Below are 23,014 nucleotides of genomic sequence, written 5' to 3' on the forward strand. Positions count from 1 at the left end.
GTAATTGGTGCCAAAGGTGCTTCAACAAAGTATTAAGCAAAGGGTGTAAATACTTATGTATATGGGATTTTATTTTTTTATTTTTAAAAATTTGCAAAGATGTCAAAAAACTTCTTTCATGTTCTCATTATGGGGTATTGTTTGTAGAATTTTGAGGAAAATGTTGAATTTAATCAATTCTGGAATAAGGCTGTAACATAATAAAATGTGGAAAAAGTGAAGAGCACAGTGCGAATGCAATGTATGCCTTGTGTAGCACTTGAATATGCTATATTATTTTTTCCACCCATGAAAGTGAAATTACTCTTTAAACTCTTTTGGAGTTCACTTTTGGAACGTTACATGTTCCACCTGTTTTTAGGATGGAACATGTAACATATTCTAGCATCTACAGCCCCCCACACAGGCAGGACTGCAGCACCATTCATTTACAGTTTCCTGTGAATGGATGCCTACAAGTACCTTCAGTAATTGTGGCGGACGGTTATCAGTTATGCTGATAACAGAGAAACCAGAGAAATGACACTCGGAGCTTTGGAGAGAGACAAGGATGAGCCATTTGTATGTTTCATTTCATGGTTTACGATTACTTGGTTAGGAAATATTGTGGATTGACAGACCCTTTAAATGGTTGTTACCATAGTAAAACGTAAAAAGACAAGTAACTACTATCAAAAGGTTTTTAATCTTTTTATATTCAACTTGTATAACAGTGTATAATATATACATATTATCCTTGTAAGCCACATATCTTCCAAAGATGTATAACAGTTTGTGACCGGAGAAATCTTCAAGGACGGTTCTCTATGACTGCTGGCTCTTCCAGTTTCTGATCCATTATTTTTTTAATAAGTTCATCTACAGCAGTTTTAAAAACAGGAGTAGGGTCCTGAAACAAAAAAAAAAAGGTAAAGTTACAGTAATAATTTATGAATACACTTGTAGCATTTACATTATCAAGTAAAAACAATTATTTTATTAAAAAAACAGCCACATGTGCAAGCATGGGCAAAAAAAAGAAATCCAGTACATCTTTCAAACACATACACCTTCTCGATCTTTAATAATAAAAAACAAAAAACCTTGCAAGTACAGAAAAAATGTGTTGATCCTGCCACAAATCTAATGAGCTTTTAACTTTCTGTTTTAGCAAAGAGCACCTTCACCTGACATTAAAATCACAAGCTGTGTTAACAGTCCTGCCCTTAAAGTGGACATTCAGTCATTTTTTTACTAATCTTTCCTGCTAATAAATCTTCCGCCCTTGCTGTGTTAACTTTAGAAAGGAAAACATTTATTTGGTGCCAGTAAATACCTTATATTTGTTACTTCCGCTTTCTGTTCTTGTAATTCACGTAGTGTAATGACGTGTTGTACAGCACTGACCCTGACTCCTGGGCTAGAACTGCTTGCAGGTATCTTTTTTTCTCTCACTGTGTGATTTTGCTAGCAGGGGAGGGGAGGTGGGGAGAGTGGAGGAGGGCTGAGGGAAGTCTCAGGAAAGCCAAGGAGGGCTGCAAGGGCTGGATAAGGGCGAGGACAGGAGTATAATGCCTTCAGTAAGTGCATGTGCAGTAAGCAGAGCGCTTCCGATCCGATGTGTACAGGTTACTATAGCGTCATCACCACACGCTGCCCATGTGACCTGCCCATGTGACCTAATTCAAACCAGGAAGGAATACGGAGGAACGTATACACGGAGACGGCGATCGAGGCGCCACACCGGGCTATTCAGCCCACGCTCTGGATACGGGGTAACTTAACTCCTATCCCAACCGAGCGACTTGTACTCTCGGGCATATAACCTGGGACAACCAACCAGAGGACTGCATATATAGGACTTAATATCACTCTGATCACTCCATAGAATGAATGAACCTCAACCAAAGGTCTGTAACCAATTTTCATTTTGAACATTATTATTTGGAGTCACTTGGATGACCATATCCTTTGAAACCACTACAAACATCCAACATGCTGTCGTCATATATTTCTGGGGACACAGCTGCTCTAATCCGGAAAGCAATACAACTCATATGATTCCTGGAAATTGTGTTATACTCATGTACATTCTGACCTAACTATCCCATCCTAACACGCAACAGTATTGTTACGGCTTTGTCTATATAGGGTAACTAAATTCAGAATTGTGGTGTGTGACTTATATACACCCCCATTACTTACACTATTCAAATCAATATATCTGTGCATCTCCAGATACTGAATGCCCTTTTAACTGATAGCCTACTGCGTACTGCACTAATGTTATTCAAATTACTGAATAATTATCCAGACTGCCAAGGTCATACAGTGTACATCCTTATTCCAGACCAAGTGAATTTCTATTCATTCGAATGATCATTGACTTATTACCACCCAATACAGAGTGAGAACTTTGAGACTAAATGCACCCCTGCATCCTTCATGTGAGGAAGTTACTCCCTCATCAATAGGTGAACTTATTAATAGTTCACTATCTAATTCTCCAGTCTAGTGATACCTGCTGCAGCATCAACGCCTCAGTCTCCACACCCCCTCCCCGTCTCCCTCTCCCACCTCCCCCCCTTCCTCCCTTTCCTCAGGGCTCAGTCATTGGCTAGCAAATTATTAGGGCCACAATTGGAAGTTCTGTGTCAATCAATTATTGAACACTACACACCCTATTATCCAAAATAATTGCATATAGTAATTAAAACCAATGACTGACCCCGACAGAGTCCGGACAGCGTCGTGTGTTAATGTTTGTCTACTGTATGTCCTGTATGTTATGTGTGCTCATGGTCAGACGTACCTAATACCATGCTTTTTTAATTGTGTTGTGATATTCAATGTGATCCTACTGATTAATTAATCACCAGAATAAACTCTTTGATACTATCTCCTGAGTTTATCATTATTAGGATCAGGATCATTCAAGTGCAGCCTACAGTAACCCCTTTTTTCTTCCCATGACCTTATCCAAGGTCAATTTTCATCCTCTCTTACCCCTGATCTTTTTTAAACTGCCAATTTTTACTACAGCAGTGGCAGCAACAGTTAAACAAAGGGCTAAAAAGCGCTGCATCTCGGTTGTGTAGGCGCGGCAAAGCCAAGCACTTAACCCGCATGAGCTTCCAGCCCTTTGTGTACAGGTTGTTATAGCTACAGTAACCTGTACACATCGGATGCGCTCTGCGGGAGGCATTGTACTGCACATGCACAAGATTTCATGGGCCGGCGAGGCGGAGCAACACTTGCAGGAAAAAATGGCCGCTGACACACGCTTGAGTGCAGTTCCTCTTTAACGTGTATTGGGAATACAGAACAGCTCCCCCTTCCAGTTATAAAGGGGAGTAAAGAGGTAGATGTTCTGTATCCTGATAGGATTACCTCAAAAAATAAATTGAATGCAGCCACCTCATCCAAGGACTGGTAAGTTGCAATATATTACATTTTGTTCTTCAGCTTAGTTCCCATAAAATATTATATATATAAAAAGTGGTACCTTCTTTTCTAGAAGTCTTTGTTTTTCCACAGCTTCTTCTAAAGTTAAGCCGACCCACTCTGCTTCTTGAAGTGGAATCTCAAATGCCTGATGGATTGAATGGTAGTGTTAGTATTGTCAAGATGAAAAACACGGGAGGAGCTGCGGTGGCTCGATGCGATTGGCACTGCGCTGACAAGCCATTCACCTCTGCAGCTAGGGGTTCGGATCCCGGTCTCGGCTACATGTGAATTGAGTTTGGTGGTCTCAGCCCGGCTCCCGGTGGGTGTGCTATGCGAGGTAAGCCTGCGCTTAGTATGTCCACCCCCCTCCCACAAAAACCACCACACTTACACGCACTCGAAATTGGGTTAACATGCACGCACTTTGACCACGCGGTCTCTAAAAAGAGAGGCGAAGGACTAACGGGGCTGGTTGAGCGGGCTAGATCCTCTCACTCCCTTATAGGGAGTCCCTCTGCCTTCAAAGCGGAGCAGGTAGGACGGGCTGTGTGGGAGGAACCCCTCACACACCCGTCATTGCCACCCGGGGCATGGAGAAAAGTGGCAGATTGCCTCTGGGGGAGGCCTTCCTACTCCCAACTCCTGCAGTCCGGCTCCTCTCTCGAGAACACGCACAAAATACTCTTATAAAAATAAAAAAATAAAGATGAAAAACACATAGTTTTAGCTGTGTAATGAAAAAGAGGAATTTTGACTTACCTGTAATTTCCATATCTTGGTGAACAATACAGGTCACACCCCTTTAACCCTACCCCACTCTGAGTCCTCTGTGATATGATTTATAAATACAAAGGGTGGGCAACAACTAGGCAACAGAACAGTGCCAACAGGCCCAAAAACAGGGTTAAAGAGCCAAGCTTCAGAGTAGCGCTGCAAGAACCTTTCGGCCAAAAGCTACATTAGCAGATGACTATATATAGACCTGGAAAAACTTGAAAAAGTATGAACAGAAAAGCAGGTGGTAGCCATTCATAGTTGGGAGACTGAGGCTTGGTGCCTAAAGGCCCAAGATGTTCCAACAGATCTGGAGCAGAGTGCGCAAAATCATGCAAGAGGGGTGTTTGTGTTAGATAATAAGCTCTAGTAATCAAATTCTTTGTCCGCCTAGCATTGGTGGATTTTGGGGCATGTGCCTCTTGTGAGGACCCAGGGAAAGGACAAAGTCTGTTTGTCTAATAAATGCAGTAGCTTTTAGGTGCACATTAATGGCTGCGACAAACTCTAGGCAATGTAGAGAAACTTCCTTTGAATACCTAGGTGCGAGGCACAAGGATGGCAGAACAATGTCCCCATTGAGATTGAAAACTGAAACCACCTTTGAAAGTAAGGATGGTGGTCTAGGGCAGTGGTCATCAACCCTGTCCTGTAGGGCCCACTAACAGGCCAGGTTTGCAAGATAACTGAAATACATCACAGCTGATATAATTTGCTGCTCAGTGATTGCAGTATTCTAGACTGCATCTCCCCAAGGTAATACATAAAACCTGGCCTGTTAGTGGGCCCTGCAGGACAGGGTTGATGACCACTGGTCTAGGGCAGTACTTCTCAACCAGGGTGCCATTTGATGTGCGATAAATGTTTTCTAGGCAGGTTGTGTGTATGGTCCCAGGATCAGGTTTCCTAATAACAAGTACCATATACATTTTAGACTGGGGTGCCTTGAGATTTTACATATGTTTAAAGGGTTGAGAAATGCTGTGATAGCATGTGATACGACATTGTCGTTGAGTCCACATAGTCTTAAAAGATAGAATGCCTTCAATGCATACAGTGAGATGTTTGATTAGGAGAGAAAATGTTATGCAGCTTCCTTGATATTTCCCTCCGATTCAGCATCGTCGATGTCTAGCACCATCAGGATGTTACTTTGGTTGGGAAATGGGAGTAAGAAGAAGCGAGGTGTTTTTAAGCTCTTGACAAAGATGGCTGCATTAAAGCTGTATCCTGTCCTACAAGCTTGTCAAACAGGACGCTTGTTGCATGCCTGAAATATATACAGTAAAACCTTGGTTTGCCAGCATAATTTGTTCCAGAAACATGCTTGTGATCCAAAGCACTTGTATATCAAAGCATTTTTTGTACAGGGTATAAAAGAGAAGGAAGAGAGGCACCTCTAAGTGTAGCAATAAGTTGCTAAATGTTGTACCTTCATTAAATGTAACCATATTGCTACACTCTCCTCTCTTCTTTTTTATACTCAGTTGTGACATGATGCTACTCTTATATCAAGACATCGCTTGTATATCAAGACAAAAATGTATTAAAACATTTTGCTCGTCTTGCAAAATGCTCTCAAACCAAGTTACTCTCAAACCAAGGTTTTACTGTACTGGTAAAAGTTCCTGTTCCAGATCAGTGAATGAGAAAGTATTAAAGGAAAACATAATCTCTTGCTTCATGTTACGTTTTACACGTTACCCATATTTAGGGTGTAAAATGCAGCATCAGAGCATACATGACCCCAGAAATCTAGCATGCCCATGTGTTCCTACACTCCACACAGCCAAGTCACATGCCTACAGCTGCAGGCATCATCCCGGTACAGCTTTTTAGAGCTGCCGGTCAGCTCTCTTGTAATAGCAATCGAAGCAGCCAACTAGCTGCTCCGTTGCTATTACAAGCAGCTGGAGGGGACGTCCCCCCCTCCCATTTGATCGGTTGTCCGTTATAGAAACCCAGAAGTGATCACATGACATCGCTCCTGGTTTACCTGGATGTCAAAGGCAACATTTAAAAAATGAAACAAGAGCATTAAAAAACATGTTTTGAATGTTTTTAAGGGCAGAGGAGGGATTTGGGGTCTTATAGACCCTAGATCCCTCCATAAAGAGTACATGACACTTGCCTATTGCAGTCACAAGGCTGTTTACAATCCTTGTGACAGCAATAAAAGTGATAAAAAAATAAAAATTAAAGCAACAGTGTAAAAAAAAGAAAAAGCTAAATTGTAAAAAAATAAATTAAAGTGCCTGCGCCTTCCTGTGCTTGTGCGCAAAGGCAAACACGCATGCGTTTGTCCCGCACGCAAGTGACAGTGATCGTCCCACACATGTGCGGTATCACCACGAACGTCAGATCATGGCCAGTAATTCTAGCACCAGACCAGTGTAAATCTAAACTGGTAACCTGTAAAGTCTTTTAAAGCATCGACTATGGATAGTAAATTTATGTTTGTCGCTGCTGCATGGGCGTGTGCAATTTTAAAAGCGTGACATGTTTGGTATCCATTTACTTGGCATAACATCATCTTTAATTTTTTGAAAGTTATGTATTGTGTTTATTTGCATTAAGATGCAAAACAGTCCCATTCATCAGCAATAGACATACGAACCGCCGAAGCAAATTATAAGTGCATCTCAGGGTGGTATATCACCCCGGATAAAGCAAACAAATTTAAAGCAGAACAGACCGCAGAGTGCTGGCGGGGATGCCTAGAAAGAGGTACGATGGCCCATTTATGGTGGCTATGCCCAAAAATCCAAACTTATTGGGACACTATATTAAGTCAAATAAAGGTCATCACTGGTAATGAGCTAAAGAAGGACCCCTGGGTAGTGCTCTTTCACTGTAGCCAAGAGGGGGTTAAAAACTACAAGCAGTCCTTACTCCCCCACTTGTTGAATGCTGCCAAGAGACTCATACCAAAAAAGTGGCAGGAGACTGAAAGTCCTCACGTCTGGAACTGGATAGACGCAGTGGAGGAAACGTTTAGGTTAGAAGAGCTAAAAGATGGCCTCTCAGAGACGCATAGGGAGTTTAGGGAGAAATGGGAAAAATGGAAGGAATACAAAAAAACATGGAGCTATGCTGAGAGGGTTAGGGGTCATTGGAAATAGGGTATATTTAAGCAGACCAAAACAACACTTATCACTCCGATAGTCATCTCCAAATCCTATTCACATAATATTTTCCTTTCTTTAAAAAATCCAAAGTCATATTATCTTGGGTAAAAAGAGTGAGATCCCTGGGAGCCATGAGGGGAGGGGGGGGGGGGGGGGAGATAAATGTTCTAACTGGTCACTGACGACGTGTTTAAACCATCCTGGTTGGGGGGTATTGGTTGAAGTGGCACGATCAAGGCCCTATTACCCTAGCGGGAAGGTGATATCTACTTTTTGTGCACATGACCATAGTTAAAAATTAAAAAAAAAAAAAAAAAAAAACATTTCATAATATATACCACATATGATGCAACCTACAAACAGAGACGTAAGAAGCATCAAATCATGAGCTGGTCTCTTGAACTTGGTATTAGCTGTCGTGGTAAAAAAAAAGAAAAAAAAAAAAAGAAAAAAAAAAAAGATGCAAAACAGTGTATTTTTATTTAAAAATTGCATTTAAAAAAACGCTGTGCAAATACCGCGTGATATAAAAAAATTAGCAAAACCCACCAATTTATTCTCTATGGCCCCTGCTTTAAAAAATAAATAAAAATAAGGTTTGGTGGTTCCAAGTAATTTTCTAGCAAAAACAAAACATTGCATGTAAACAAAAGGTGCCAGAAAAAGCCCGACCTTCAAGCGATTAAGATATGAATTTGGTATAGTTACTATCTGTAATAGGAGTCCAGTATGGGCATAGCTCACGATAAAGTAATTCCAGAGCTGGATGGTTTAAAAGGGTTGTTTTTTTATTTTCTAAATAGGTTCCTTTAAAGCGGTTCTCCACCCTGAAGTGGAGTCCCGCTGATCGGAACCCTCCCCCCCTCCGGTGTCACATTTGACACCTTTCAGGGGGGAGGGGGGTGCAGATACCTGTCTAAAGACAGGTATTTGCACCCACTTCCGGCCACACGCTACGGGCAAAAGACGGGTTTTTCTGACTTCCCGTCTGTCGCCCGTTGTGTGCTGGGAACACTCGGCTCCCAGCACACAGCGTGTGAGCCAATCGGCGGGCGCAGCGCGACTCACGCATGCGCCGTAGGGAACCGGGCAGTGAAGTCGCAGCGCTTCACTTCCTGGTTCCCTCAGCGTGGATGGCGGGGGGAGCAGCAGAGAGACGAGCGATCGCTCGTGCTCTGCTGCGATCAGCGCTGGACTCCAGGACAGGTAAGTGTCCTAATATTAAAAGTCAGCAGCTGCAGTATTTGTAGCTGCTGGCTTTTAATATTTTTTCCCCATGGCACATCCGCTTTAAGCTAGAGCTTTGTTGGTTCACTTACCATTTCCTTTGATTTCCCTTCTAAGGGCCAGTTCACACCAGACGCAGTTCTGTACAGTTCCGTGTGCATTTTTTCTGCACTAAAAATGCATGCACGGCGTTTTCCATGTATTCCAATGGCTCTAGTTCACACTATGCAGTCCGGTGCAGAAACTAGAGCCATTGGAATACATGGAAAACACTGTGTATGCATTTTTGTGCAGAATAAAAGCACACGGAACTGAACCGAACTGCGTCTGGTGTGAACTGGCCCTAAATGTTTTTTTTCCCTTTGTTTTCTTTGTCTGAATTTCTCACTTCATGTTCCTCCTCAGTAAGCCATTCTGGCTGACTAACCACCAGCCAGAACATGGGGGCAAGCTTACTGAGGAGAAACAGGAAGTGAGTTATTCAGACAAAGAAAAAAACATTTAGAATGGAAGGAAAAGGTAAGTGAACCAACAATGCACTAGCTTAACCACTTCCTGACCGCCTCATGTACATATACGTCGGCAGAATGGCACGGACAGGCACATCAACGTACCTGTACGTGCCTGCCTAGACGTGGGTCGGGGGTCGGGACCCCCCCCGGTACTTGCGGCGGTCGGGTTCCCTCGGGGAGCGATCCGTGACGACGGCGCGGCTATTCGTTTATAGCCGCTCCGTCGCGATCGCTCCCTGGAGCTGAAGAACGCGGAGAGCCGTATGTAAACACGGCTTCCCCGTGCTTCACTGTGGCGGCGTATCGATCAAGTGATCCCTTATATAAGGGAGACTCGATCGATGTCAGTCCTACAGCCACACCCCCCTAAAGTTGTAAACACACACAGAGTGAACACTAACTCCTACAGCGCCACCTGTGTTTAACTCCCAAACTGCAACTGTCATTTTCACAATAAACAATGCAATTTAAATGCATTTTTTGCTGTGAAAATGACAGTGCTCCCAAAAATGTGTCAAAATTGTCCGAAGTGTCCGCCATAATGTCGCAGTCACGAAAAAAAAAATTGCTGATCGCCGCCATTAGTAGTAAAAAAAAAAAAAAATTTATAAAAATGCAATAAAACTATCCCCTATTTTGTAAACGCTATAAATTTTGCGCAAACCAATCGATAAACAATTATTGCGATTTTTTTTACCAAAAATAGGTAAACGAATACGTATCGGCCTAAAATGAGGAAAACATTTTTTTTTAGATATGTTTTTGAGGGATATTTATTATAGCAAAAAGTAAAAAATATTGCATTTTTTTCAAAATTGTCGCTCTATTTTTGTTTATAGCGCAAAAAATAAAAACCGCAGAGGTGATCAAATACCACCAAAAGAAAGCTCTATTTGTGGGAAAAAAGGACGACAATTTTGTTTGGGAGCCACGTCGCACGACCGCGCAATTGTCTGTTAAAGCGACGCAGTGCCGAATTGAAAAAAAAACCTTGGGTCATTTAGCTGCATATTGGTCCGGTCCTTAAAGCGGAGGTTCACCCTTTAAAACATTTTTTTGACATCACACAAAGTCGCGCCATCCTACCGACACAATGCCGGTGTTTTTTTTTTTTTTTTTGTCAGCACATACCTCTTAATCCCGATTTTCACCTCACGGCGATCCCGCGGGAGTGGGCGTTCCCAAGCACTGCCTGTGATTGACAGGCTTCCGAACGGCGCATACTGCGCGTCACAGGTTGCCGAAAAAACCTGAACGTCGGTGCGGCTCTATACGGCGCCTGCGCACCGACGTTCGGGTTCTGTCGGCAACCTGTGACGCGCAGTATGCGCCGTTCGGAAGCCTGTCAATCACAGGCAGTGCTTGGGAACGCCCACTCCCGCGGGATTGCCGTGAGGTGAAAATTGGGATTAAGAGGTATGTGCTGACAAAAAAAAAAAAAAAAAAAACACCGGCATTGTGTCGGTAGGATGGCGCGACTTTGTGTGATGTCAAAAAATGTTTTAAAGGGTGAACCTCCGCCTTAAAGGGGTGGTTCACCCTAAAAAGTACTTTTTTTTATTACACTGGCCCCCCACATTACAATACGATTAAGGCTATTATTATTTTTTTGATGCTGTACATACCTTTGTACAGCATATTCACCCGTTGCGAGTCCCGTGGGTGTGGGCGTTCCTCACATGTCTGTGATTGACATTTTGACCAAAAACGAGCTCCCCCCCGTCGCGTAAGCCGCATCACGATTGGCGAAAGGAGCCGAACGGCGATGCGCAGTATAGCGCCGACTCGCCGTTCGGCTCCTTTCGCCAACCGTGACGCGGCTAACGCGACTGGGGGAGCTCGTTTTTGGTCAAAATGTCAATCACAGACATGTGAGGAACGCCCACTCCCGCGGGACTCGCAACGGGTGAATATGATGTACAAAAGGTATGTACAGCATCAAAAAAATAATAATATCCTTAATCGTATTGTAATGTGGGGGGCCAGTGTAATAAAAAAAAAGGACTTTTTAGGGTGAACCTCCCCTTTAAGTGGTTAAAGGAACCCATTTAGAAAAAAAAAAAACCTTTACAGCCCCTTTAATAGAGTCAGCTCATATATTTCTGCGAGGTCAATCAGTTTTGTTTTCCAAACATACTAGGCACTGGTATAATAAATCCAAATGCAGGTATTATTCCAAACAGATTTAAATAGCTCAATTTTTATATGGAGGAAAAAAAAAAACACAGCTGTATGACGCCCTCGCTGTCAAAACTGAGCAGCTTACAACTCTGCAAGCTAAAAGAAGATCATTTAAGAACAAACCTTGTACTTGTTATAAATCGCTTTTCTTTTTGTTTGATCATCAGGGTGAAGATCTGGGTCTTTTTTTGCGAGACGTAGTAGCATAGCTCTTTTTAGATCCATTCCTAACTTGGAGGATAAATCCCTCTGTGGCGTCTAAACACATTAAGAAAAAAAATAAACATTAAGAAAAACAACAGAGCACATACAGTTAAGGGTAGTATATTAAAGAATACATTACCCCAACATTTTATATTCCTGATCTGCGTATGTCATACCATGTACTTGTGTTAAAAAGTACCCTCTTTTCTTTGTATTGCTTCCTTTTTGTGAAATACCTGGTGATCTTGCCAGTCCCTCAGCTTTCCTATTTCAAACTGACCACACTAGGCACAAGAGCACATCCTTGCCAGTGTGGTCAGTTTTATGGCTGTTCTGGGAGAACAGCCTACCTATCCTTCAATGATCAGGTTTGTGCTGCCATGTCCTCCATGCACAGCCATTCACTGGGAATATAAGTGTACTGCCGTTTCTCCTCCCACAACTCTCCAAGCTCTTTATGCTGCTAAGAACAGATGATATAATGTGATCAATTCAAAAATGTATATATATATATATATATATATATATATATATATATATATATATGCCACTTTATTAGGTACGCCTGTTCAATTGCTTGGCAACACAAATTGCTAAACAGTCAATCACATGGCAGCAACTCAATGCATTTAGACGTGGTGAAGACGACTTGCTAGAGTTCAAACCAAGTATCAGAATAGGGAAACAAAAAGGGATTTAACCACTTCAATTCAGGGCATTTTCACCCCCTTCCTACCCAAGCCAAATGTTTTGCTCTGTAACATTTTGAATGACAATTGTGCGGTCATGCAACGTTGTACCCAAATTAAATTTTGATCATTTTTTTACCCACAAATAGAGCTTTCTTTTGGTGGTATTTGATCACTTCTGCGGTTTTTATTTTTTTGCACTATAAACAAAAAAAAGACCAAAAAAAACACACAACATTGTGTTACCTAGGGAGTAATTCTGACTGTGGGGGGAGGGGACTGACTAAGGAAAGAGACTGATCGGTGTTTCTATATACTAGGAACACACGGACCGGTCTCTTCTCCCCTGACAGGATGTGGATCTGTGTGTTTACACACACAGATCCACGCCCCTGATCTGCGATGAGCAATCGCGGCTGTTGGCGCACGCGCATCGGGTCCCGAGTGATGCGGCGGGCGTGCGCTCTCTACAATACCAGGAAGCCGAGGACGTCATATGATGGCCGCCCGGAGGGACAGAGGGTTCCTGCGCCGTCATATTACAATGGGCGGATGGCAAGTGGTTAAGTGACTTTGAACATGACATGGCTGTTGGTGTCAGACGGGCTGGTCAGAGTATTACAAAAACTGCTGATCTACTTTGATTTTCACACACAACCATCTCTAGGGTTTACAGAGAATAGTCCGAAAAAGAGAAAATATCCAGTGAGCGGCAGTTGTGTGGAAGAAACTGCCTTGTTGACGTCAGGAGGAGAATGTGCAGACTGGTTCAAGATGATAGAAAGGCAACAGTAACTCAAATAACCACTCATTACAACCAAGGTATGCAGAATACCATCTATGAATGCACAATACCATCTATGAATGCACAATACACATTGAACCTTAAAGCAGATGGGCTACAGCAGCAGAAGACCACATCGGGATCCATTTCTGTCAGCTAAGAACAGCAAACTAAGGCTACAATCGCACAGGCTCACCAAAACGGAACAGAAGATTGAAAAAAAAATTGCGTGAGCTCATGAGCCTCGATTTCAGCTGCCATTTCAGATGATAGGGTCAGAATTTTACGGAAACATAAAGGCATGGATCTATCCTGCATTGTATCAACAGTTCAGGCTGGTGGTGGTGTAATGGTGTGGGGGATATTTTCTTGGTACACTTTGGGCCCCTTAGTACCAATTGAGCATTTTTTAAACGCCACAGTCTAAGTATTGTTGGCGACCATGTCCATCCCTTAATGACTACAGTGTGCCCATCTTCTGATAGCTACTTCCAGCAGGATATTGCATCAGGTCACAAAGCTCAAATCATCTCACCACTGGTTTCTTGAACATGACAATGAGGTCACTGTACTCCAATGGCCTCCACAGTCACCAGATCTCATTCCAATAGAGCAGGGATCCTCAAACTATGGCCCTCCAGCTGTTGTAGAACTACACATCCCATGAGGCATTGTAACACACTGACATTCACAGACATGACTATGCATGATGGGAATTGTAGTTACAACTGGAGGGCCGTAATTTGAAGACCCATGCAATAGAGCAACTTTGGGATGTGGTGGAATGGGAGATTCACATACTGGATGTGCAGACGACAAATCTCCAGCAACTGCATGACGCTATTATGTCAATATGGATCAAAATCTGAGGAATGTTTCCAACACCTTGTTGAATCCATGCCAAAGAATTAAGGCAGTTCTGAAGGCAAAAGGAGGTCCATCCCAGCATTAGCAAGGTGTACCTAATAAAGCGGCTGCTCAGCAGGGTGGATAAAAATCAATGATTTAAAAAAAAATATCAGATTTTGTTTTATTTAAATAGATTATTTTGATTCTTATTCAAATGTTTTTTAATGAAACGCTTTTGGAGTAAAAATCTATCTAAAAGATCGTTTTCTATTTAACTTGAATCAAAAAGGGCCGGCATCTCGGATGCTCTTGAATTAAAGTACTTTATTGGTTACATGAGTACAGACTATACGCGTATAATTTGTTTGCAAATATTAAAGATTCTAACTACCAGCAAGAATAAAGCCTCGTACACACAATACGATTGTTGGCCAACCGAGCGTATTCATTTTGTTCAAAAGGCGTGTGCCAGGATCTTGTCTTGCATACCAACGTTACACAATTGTCGTGCCACAAACACGAACGTAGTGACGTACTATGAAGAATTTCAGCTCTTAAGCGCCACCCTTTGGGCCCCTTCTGCTAATTTCATGTTTGGTGAGCATTGATTGCGAGCATGTGCGTTAGTACTTTCGACTTTTGTGTGACGGATTTGTGTACTAACCATACGAAAATCAGACGCCGTCCGCCAAAAATTTACTAGCCTGCCATCCAACATATGTTGGCCGAAAATTGGACAATTGTCAAAAGGAGCTTACGTACGGTAAGAACTTAGGACAACAGACAATCCCCTTCCAACAATCGTATCGCGTGTACGAGGCTTAAGTCTTTACATTTAAAGAGCACCTGTCATTTCAGATCCATCATGGCAGTGCCTGCTAGCGGGTATTCACTCAACTGCTGCCGCCATGTCCCTCAACTTGTTGTGTCACTGCCACATCACCATTCACCAATGGGACTGCCGGTGAGTCAACGGCGGGTCAGAGGAGGAGTTGCTGTGGGACAGAGATGGCAATTGCTCTTTAAAAATGATGATTTAAAATTGAGTTGTTTTTAATCAAATCCACCCTGCTGGTGAGTGTATGTGTGTATATATATATATATATATATATATAAAATAATAATAAGAAACATGAGCAATCTTTTTCAACAAGAACTTTGCACTAAATAAATGAATGAGCGGGTTTCATATTCTTACCTTGAGGATATAAAAATCAAATCCATAAGCAGCATCAATAAGGTCCAAAGTTTTCATTGTCACCTTTATAGAAAATGTTTTGTCTAGTATTTCACTGTACAATTCACGACTGAAGAGCTGAGGCTTCCATTTAACTTTTAATCTGGTTGAGAGCTACAAAGTAGAAATCACATAAAACAAAATTAAACTTTGCCAGCCTCTGACTTTCACTGCAGATTACCTCTACAAATACCTTTTATGTCCGGAACCCCCTATAAGGCTGTTTACACTGATGCCCTGCAAGTTACCTGCTTTACGGATACAACGCAGCGCACCTATTGGCTTTCCTGCGGGTTAGCAGACCTAACAGCTATTAGGCTGCTTTCACACTGGGGCAGTGCAGTTTACCTGCAGCTTAGCTGTGCTTTGCCATAGACTTCTATTATATCCTGTAAGTTTGGTGCGCACCTAACCCGCAGGATATAATAGAAGTCTATGGATAGGCACAGGCAAGCTGCAGGTAAACTGCACTGCCCCAGTGTGAAAGCAGCCTAATAGTTGTTAGGCCTGTTATAGGTGCCATTATGCCCATTGAATTGCTTAAGACACTGACCTGAAGCAAATCTACTTTTCTTTCTGTGAGTTAGATGCTGCTGGTGCCGCTCTGCGTGCTTGCTTGCTTTCAGGGATAAGAGGCGGAGTGCAGTTGATATCACTCCACTCCATACTGCAGCCAGCACTACAGAGTAGGTATTGGCTTATGCGACTGCCTGCTCCAGCCGTGGCCGTGGCTTCCTCTGCAGCCAATGCTGCCTCAGCTATACAAATAGACCCTCCACTTTGATGCTCTCGGATGGCAGGGTTGGCAGCTCAGGGCACAATCTACCAGTCACCTGTCTACAATCGACTGGTAGATCGCGATTGACGGGTTGCTGACCCCTGGTATAAAGTTTATACATTTTCAAACAGGTGATTAAAAGAAAAAAAAAAATAAGCTATACATTCCCTTAAATAAGAGGTAAGCTATTACGTTTGCATTAAGAACAGTCTATTTTTGCATACAGGCTACAAAACACTGCACCAAAGTAATTTTGTGTGCGACTCTGACTCGATAAGGAGGGGGTATGTAGGCAGTGCATCCGCAGCTGCTGCTAGAGTGCTTACAGGGGATGGAGCCTGTCCAGGAAGAAAGGGAGAGACCCCTGGAAGTTGCACATCTTTGGTGTCCTATAGAGATGACTTCTGGTGGCGTGGTCTGGTCGGAGTCCAGGCTGAGGTTGCCACTCCATTCATCTCTGTAGGACACCAAAGATGTGCGACTTCCAGAACAGAATATTTTACCTTATCATTATTGGCATAACGATAGCCAGTGATCCAGCCTTCTCCACCCCAAAGTCCTTCATTGGCTTCTGGAGGAAAGTATGGAAGTATTGGAACATCAGCAACGCGCTCTCGCTGTCCTGTTTTTGGATTTATCCGGTATTTAAGTCCATGTGGTTTCCAATGTACTGCAGCGGGCTTCTCTGTCTCATTTTGGGATTTCAGAAAATGGGCGGGCAGGCGTGCATAAATACCTTCCTTTAACTTCAGAGATTTCCAGATGGCAGGTGGATATTTATGCAGTGGCATCACGTGAGAAACTAAAAATATAAGATGACGTAAGTAAATAGGACATATTTACAGTGAAGCTTGATTTTAAACTGTTTTAAGGATTAAGAAGCAGCAAATGGGTTATACACAACACAATCTACATAAGGCAACCTAAAAAAATAAAATAAAAATAGATATAAAATAAAGAAAAAAAATAAAAATAGACTCCAGGACCACCAGGAAGGCCAGAAAACCAGTTAAAAGATTGGAAAGACCATTTGGACCTGCATAGCAAGTCACTTACTGCATATAGAGTGGATACAGAAGGTGTGTACAAGTGATTGGTTTGTGGTGTACACTTGATTGATTCAATAGATAGAAGCTAAAAGCCTCTACAATCTCACCCCTCACAGCCTAAAATATATTGCTAGCAGCCAAATAGTACACTGAAAATGAATGCAAAACACCATCATTTACATTAAAGAGAGAAACTGTATTGTCATGTACAGTACATGGTAATACAACCACCAGTAAGGACAGTTATATTTTCTCTTTTTGCATCGCCACCACTTTACAGCTGACTGACTGTACACTTGAAAACTTTGGTAACTTACAAATGAAAATTGTTAACATGGAATGGCGTTTTCCAGTTTCAGGATCTTAAAAATATATCACAACTTAAGTGTCAATAAATCAAACCATTTAGTCAAAAGATTAGTTACTTTCCACCAAAATTTCAGTCAAATGGTTGTTACAAAACCAGGGAATGATTAGAAATGTAGGTTGCAGATACCATGCTGAATAAAAAAAAAAAAGAAGGAGAAACCACGCTAAACCAATTAAGCTAATGGAAGTAAGGCAGCAGCTTAATGTGGGATATACACATAAAACAATAGCAGAAAACAGGGAAAAACTGCGCCAATAAACAAACAAGAATTGATGAATAAATGACGTGACATATTAAACCAATAAAGAGTCCATGCAGAAAACAATGCTCCTTAATCAGGGCTTGACAAATTTACTTGGAATCTAGGAGCCAGCTAAAAAAGATAGGAGCCAGGAACGCGCCCCGTCCCGCCGAGCTCGTGCGCAGAAGTTGTTCAAACCACACATATGAGGTATCGCGATTGGTAGAGCCCTAGACCTCCTCTGTAACTCAAAACATGCAACCTAAAGAATTTTTTAAACGTCGTCTATGGAGATTTTAAAGGGTAAAAGATTGACACCATTCCACATGCGGACTCAATTTTGAAGCGCGACATGTTGGGTATCAATTTACTCGGCGTAACATTATCTTTCACAATATAAAAAAAAATTGGGCTAACATTACTGGTGTCTTATTTTTTTTATTTTTCCCCAAAAAAGTGCGCTTGTAAGACCGCTGCGCGAATAGGGTGTGACAGAAAGTATTGCAACAACCGCCATTTTATTCTCTAGGTAGGGTGTTAGAATAAAAAATATATATAATTTTTGGGGGTTATAATTAGAGGGGAGGAGATGGCAGTGAAAACAGACAGGGGAAGCTCCATTAGCATTGATGGCCGTCTTGTCATACCAATGTCCACCCCAAGATGGCGCCAGATCACAGAAGGAAGCATAGGCCTGCAGAAGGCCGCAAAGCCGTGGCCTCAATTACCGGCCGGCGCGGCCCGACGCAATCGTGCGGGGGGGGGGGGAGATGAGGGCGCACAGAGACACAGGATAATTCTAGTCACAATTGCGACCTGGCGTCCAGGGTTTGTCGAACCCTGCCTTAAGTAACACCAAAGTGACTCAGATTATAAGATAAGTTGAGCAAAAATATAAAGTCCATGTGAAGAAAATCAATCCTCTAATAAATGGCACCAAAGTCACACAGATGAAGAAAAAAAAAGCCAGACCACCATAATTCAGACCTGCTTACCAAATGGCAAGCATAAAGGGCGATTGGCTATAGCCCAGCCACGGCCTTTAACTTGCAGTGCTCACCAATACTGACCACTCGATCATAGAGAACCAGACTGGATGGCCAAAAACTCCCCCAGCATCTCAGGATCCGATGTCAGTGAATGCCGCTTTATTAATTTCCTGGCATGCTGAAGCTGGAATGTCACGGCCCAGGAGCAACTTGAAGCTGTCGGATACAAACTTCTGTTTGCATGAAATTCCTTTCTGAACTTGCCGGTACCCCCCCTCCCCGAGCTGCGCTCACCGCCTGGAACCTCCCCCTGCAACAACACCATGGATCCCGACAGGCGTCACCGGACAGCAGCGTCAGCGTGCCAGCCAATGAAGCGACGCGGTAGAGGGGACCGGAGACAACGATACTATTCTGCTTCATGCAATTTTGTAATCAAAAGCGGAGGGAAATCTTTCAAACTTGCCACAGTCTCTACAATTATTAGGAGTATTGAATGAAACGCGTTAGAAGCTGGGGGTTGAGGTGAACCTGTCTGTGCACTGAATGGACAATAAAACCTTCATTATTGGCTTTTATAATGGAGGTTCATTCCCTTTTATTTTGCTCCTAGGTGATATTCTTGTTTTACTTGTTACCAGGCAGGGAAAAACCTGCACTTACTTACATTCCTTTCTCTCCCTTGAAACCCAATGGGAACAAAGAATGCCCCCTCCACGGTGGCTGAGGCGGAGAGGTGGGTGGATGACAGTTAGAAGAAGCCTTGTATTCATTCATAAACTACAAGGCTTCCAGTGAATGACTGACAGCCGACCTGAAGTGGGAGAAGTTCCCATCCTGGTGCCAGAATTCAGCACTGTATGTAGCTACATACACTTTATCCTGTGCTGACAGCTGCTGCATGTGTTAGTGAAGGAAACTGTTTGTATCACCTTGGTCCAAACAAACTCTTAGGGCTCTTTTACACGGAGCGGATCCATATTGATCCGCCCGTGTGTGTCCGTCGGCTCAGCGGGGATCATCCGTAAATCCCCGCTGAGCTGTTGGCGGACAGGGCGGTCCCCGCACACAATGCAGAGACCGCCCTGTCTTTCCTCCGCTCTCCCCTATGGGGAATTGGATGAATACGGACCGTGTGTCTGTATTCATCCGATCCGTTCCGCCAGACGGAAGAAAAATAGGGTTTTCTTCCGTCTGAAAAAGCAGATCTTTGCGGAGGCGGATCTTTACGGACGTTAGCGGATGCATCATCCGCTAACGTGTGCAATCCCATAGGGAACCATTACAAGTCCGTAAATGGACTTGTAAAAAACGGACCGTTTGTCCGCCCGTGTGAAAGGGCCCTAAAAGTTCACTAAAACAAGAGCTAGGCCTTAAAGGGATTGTAAAGGTAAAAAAAAAAAAATTCTAAACAGCTTCCTTTACCTTAGTGCAGTCCTCCTTCACTTACCTCATCCTTCGATTTTGCTTTTAAATGTCCTTATTTCTTCTGAGAAATCCTCACTTCCTGTTCTTCTGTCTGTAACTACACACCGTAATGCGAGGCTTTCTCCCTGATGTGGAGTGTCGTGCTCGCCCCCCTCCCTTGGACCTCAGGAGAGTCAGGACGCTCTCTACATTGCAGATAGAGAAAGGAGCTGTGTGTTAGTGGGCGTCCTGACTCTCCTGTAGTCCAAGGGAGGGGGTGAGCACGATACTCCACACCAGGGAGAAAGCCTCGCAATTACGGTGTGGAGTTACAGACAGAAGAACAGGAAGTGAGGATTTCTCAGAAGAAATAAGGACATTTAAAAGCAAAATGGAAGGATGAGGTAAGTGAAGGAGGACTGCACTAAGGTAAAGCAAGCTATTTAGGAAAACAATTTTTACCTTTACAACCCCTTTAAAGCTGAACTCCAGAAAACTCTAAGGCACCTTTTACACGTGGCGGATCAGTAATTATTCACCTCCATATGCTCCGTAAGCTCAGCGGGGATCGCTCCGTTGATCCCCGTTGAGCCGGTGGATGACAGGGCGGTCCCCGCACACTGTGCAGGGACTGCCCTGTCTTTTCTTGGCTCTCCCTTATGGGGGGGATCGGATGAACACGGACCCTATGTCTGTGTTCATCCGCTCTGCAGATGGAAGAAAAAATTGTGTTTTCTTCCATCTGTAAAATCAGATCTTTGCGGAGGCGGACCATTACAGGTGTCAGCGGATGAACATCCGCTGACACCCGCAATCACATAGGGACCAATGTATGTCCCTTTTTCATCTGCAAACGGATGGATGAAAAAGCGGACATGTGGTCCGCACGTGTGAAAGGGGTCTTAAAATTCTCTCTTGCAATGTGATTACACCTGCATTGAAAATAGTAACTTATCCTTTCCTCTGCTAAACTGCTCCTGCAACATATTCTCCCCCATGCTCCTGCCGTCTAAGGTCCTCTGACACCTTCAAGACCAATGTCTGGTCCATAACCTTGCACTGGATTTGAGAAAGGGACAATCCACTGCCAGAGGATGGGGGAATGCCATCTGCTGGAGGAGCAGAGGATCGGGTAAGTAAAATTGCTTCTACTATTCGGCCTAGACTAAATGAGCCGCTAACCCTTCAGTGCAGATGTAGCACCACTGCAAGGGAGAGTTTTCAGGTTTCCCAGAGTTTAGCTAAAAGCCACAGTTTGAGCCAACATCTGTCACTTCCTATACAGCTTAAAGCAGTAGTAAACACCACTACATTTGCTTGCAGGTTTTGCCATAGTGTGCTAGTAAGTATGCGTTGTGTACTACTATTACATTATGACAGATATACATTACAGAGCCCTCCAGCACTGAGCTGTCACCTGTCCCTGTGCTTCCATCTCCACCCAAGTCATTGATTACCATCATTACTCGTATGTATGGACCAGTATCTTGATCACGATCAGAACCATACTAATGTCCCCAATAGTATAGGAATTTCATTTTATTTGGCTTGTTTTTTAACAGAAATTAGAAAAAAAAATCCCCCCCCAAAATTTGGGGTCTTTTTTGTTTATATAATAGAAAAAAAAAAAAACAGCAGTAATCTAATACCACCAAAATAAAGCTCTATTTGTGTGAAGAAAAAAGAACTATAAAAGGTAAATTTAACTGGTTGTGGGTTTTACTGCTACAGGGCAGCAGGTGTGCGCAGGATCACATATATGTGCGATTCTGCGCTTCCAAATGGGGGACACACAGCAGGGAATACACACAGCGGGAGCCGATTGTTGGCTACTTGATGTCCACCGGCGCCTACCGATTTTCAAAATTTTCAGTTTTTTTTGTTAATAGCGCAAAACACAGATGTGATCAAATACTAACAAAAAAATATATTTGTGGGGAAAAAGGACATGAATTTTATTTGGGTTCAGTGTCACACAACCACACAATTGTCAAAGTAACGCAGTGCCGTATCGCAAGTAAAATGGCGTGGTTATTGGGGGGGGGGATATTTATTATAGCAAAAAGTAAAAAACAATGCATTTTTTTCAAAATTGTCGCTCTTTTTTTGTTTATGGCGCAAAAAATAAAAACCGCAGAGGTGATCAAATACCACCAAAAGAAAGCTCTATTTGTGGGAAAAAATACGTCAATTTTGTTTGGGAGCCACGTCGCACGACCGCACAATTGTCAGTTAAAGCACCGCAGTGGCAAATCGCAAAAAGTGGCCCGGTCTTTGACCACCAAAATGGTCCGGGGCTGAAGCTGTTAAAGTAGTCAGTGCTTAATAGCAAAAAATGGCCTGGTCATGTAGGGGGTAAACCACACTGTACAATCTATGGGCCGGCCTGCTGATCGTACAGGCAATGTATATTTATGTATGTAACATTCAATGTGAAGTAAACAAATGATTCCATCGTGTGTCAGGCAGACTGCTGATCTCAGTGTCAGGTATGCGGCTTGCAGAAGCAGCCCAGCAGAGGAAGGTAGGATCTGCCCGACGCTCACCTTGTCCACGAAGGAATACTGATAGCGGGCACACCAGCCTAGTCTTCAGGCGCTGAACATGCCGCTTACATTGACAGCTAAGGTGACCCGGAGCTGGTCATGTGACTTCCTCTTGTGCCGCGCTGCTCTTACATATTATACATGAGCCGGAAGTAGCAGCTCTTCTCTGTCTGAAAAGTGGAGCTCCACCATGGACAGGAAGCATGTGGCCTCCACTCTACTTTTTTCTTTTTTTTTTACTGAACTTTATTGTCAATCTCTGCAGCTGGAGATCCACTGTCACCAGGAAACATGTGGCCTCCGCAACTCCACCTTTTTTATTTTTAAATTAATATTAACCACTTAAGAACTGAAAGGGTTTGAACCCTTAACTCTTTACTACCACTTTTACCTACAGGTAAGCCTACAATAAGGCTTACCTGTAGGTATAAAAAATATCTCCTAAACCTGTACGGTTTAGGAGATATTCCCCTCGCAATGCGCTGCTGACTGCAGTGGCGCATTCGCAGCGGGGATCCTCAGCTAAAGGGCCGACAGCCGCCGGACCTTGCCGGAATGAAGTCTCCCGCGTGCATGCGCGGGAGTGACGACATCGCCGCTCCAGCCAATTACAGCGCTGGAGC

The 23,014-nt window shown here is 43.2% G+C and overlaps 1 protein-coding gene across 1 annotated transcript; it reads right to left on the minus strand.

The window, feature by feature from the left end:
* Nucleotides 1-666: 666 nt before the first annotated feature.
* MRPL28 (mitochondrial ribosomal protein L28) lies at nt 667-22,524 on the minus strand. Its single transcript, XM_040357041.1, has 6 exons — nt 22,392-22,524; nt 16,293-16,591; nt 14,973-15,125; nt 11,372-11,506; nt 3,485-3,571; nt 667-889 (listed from the first exon to the last, which is right to left on the minus strand). The coding sequence occupies exons 2-6, from the start codon at nt 16,578-16,580 to the stop codon at nt 791-793; spliced, it is 762 nt and encodes a 253-aa protein (XP_040212975.1). The 5' UTR covers nt 16,581-16,591; nt 22,392-22,524; the 3' UTR covers nt 667-790.
* Nucleotides 22,525-23,014: the final 490 nt, after the last annotated feature.

The sequence above is a fragment of the Rana temporaria genome, chromosome 6 (genome assembly GCF_905171775.1).
Source record: "Rana temporaria chromosome 6, aRanTem1.1, whole genome shotgun sequence".
Classification (NCBI taxonomy): Eukaryota; Metazoa; Chordata; class Amphibia; order Anura; family Ranidae; genus Rana; species Rana temporaria.

Bases quoted from the DNA above. Each gene is read 5' to 3' on its own strand.
- MRPL28 (XM_040357041.1), bottom strand. From the start codon at position 16,580: ATGCCACTGCATAAATATCCACCTGCCATCTGGAAATCTCTGAAGTTA. The intron at 15,126-16,292 runs GTAAAATATTCT...TCTACTTTGTAG, and splicing joins GTTATGCCAATAATGATAAG to CTCTCAACCAGATTAAAAGT. The intron at 890-3,484 runs GTACCACTTTTT...TTTTTGTTTCAG, and splicing joins AAAGACTTCTAGAAAAGAAG to GACCCTACTCCTGTTTTTAA.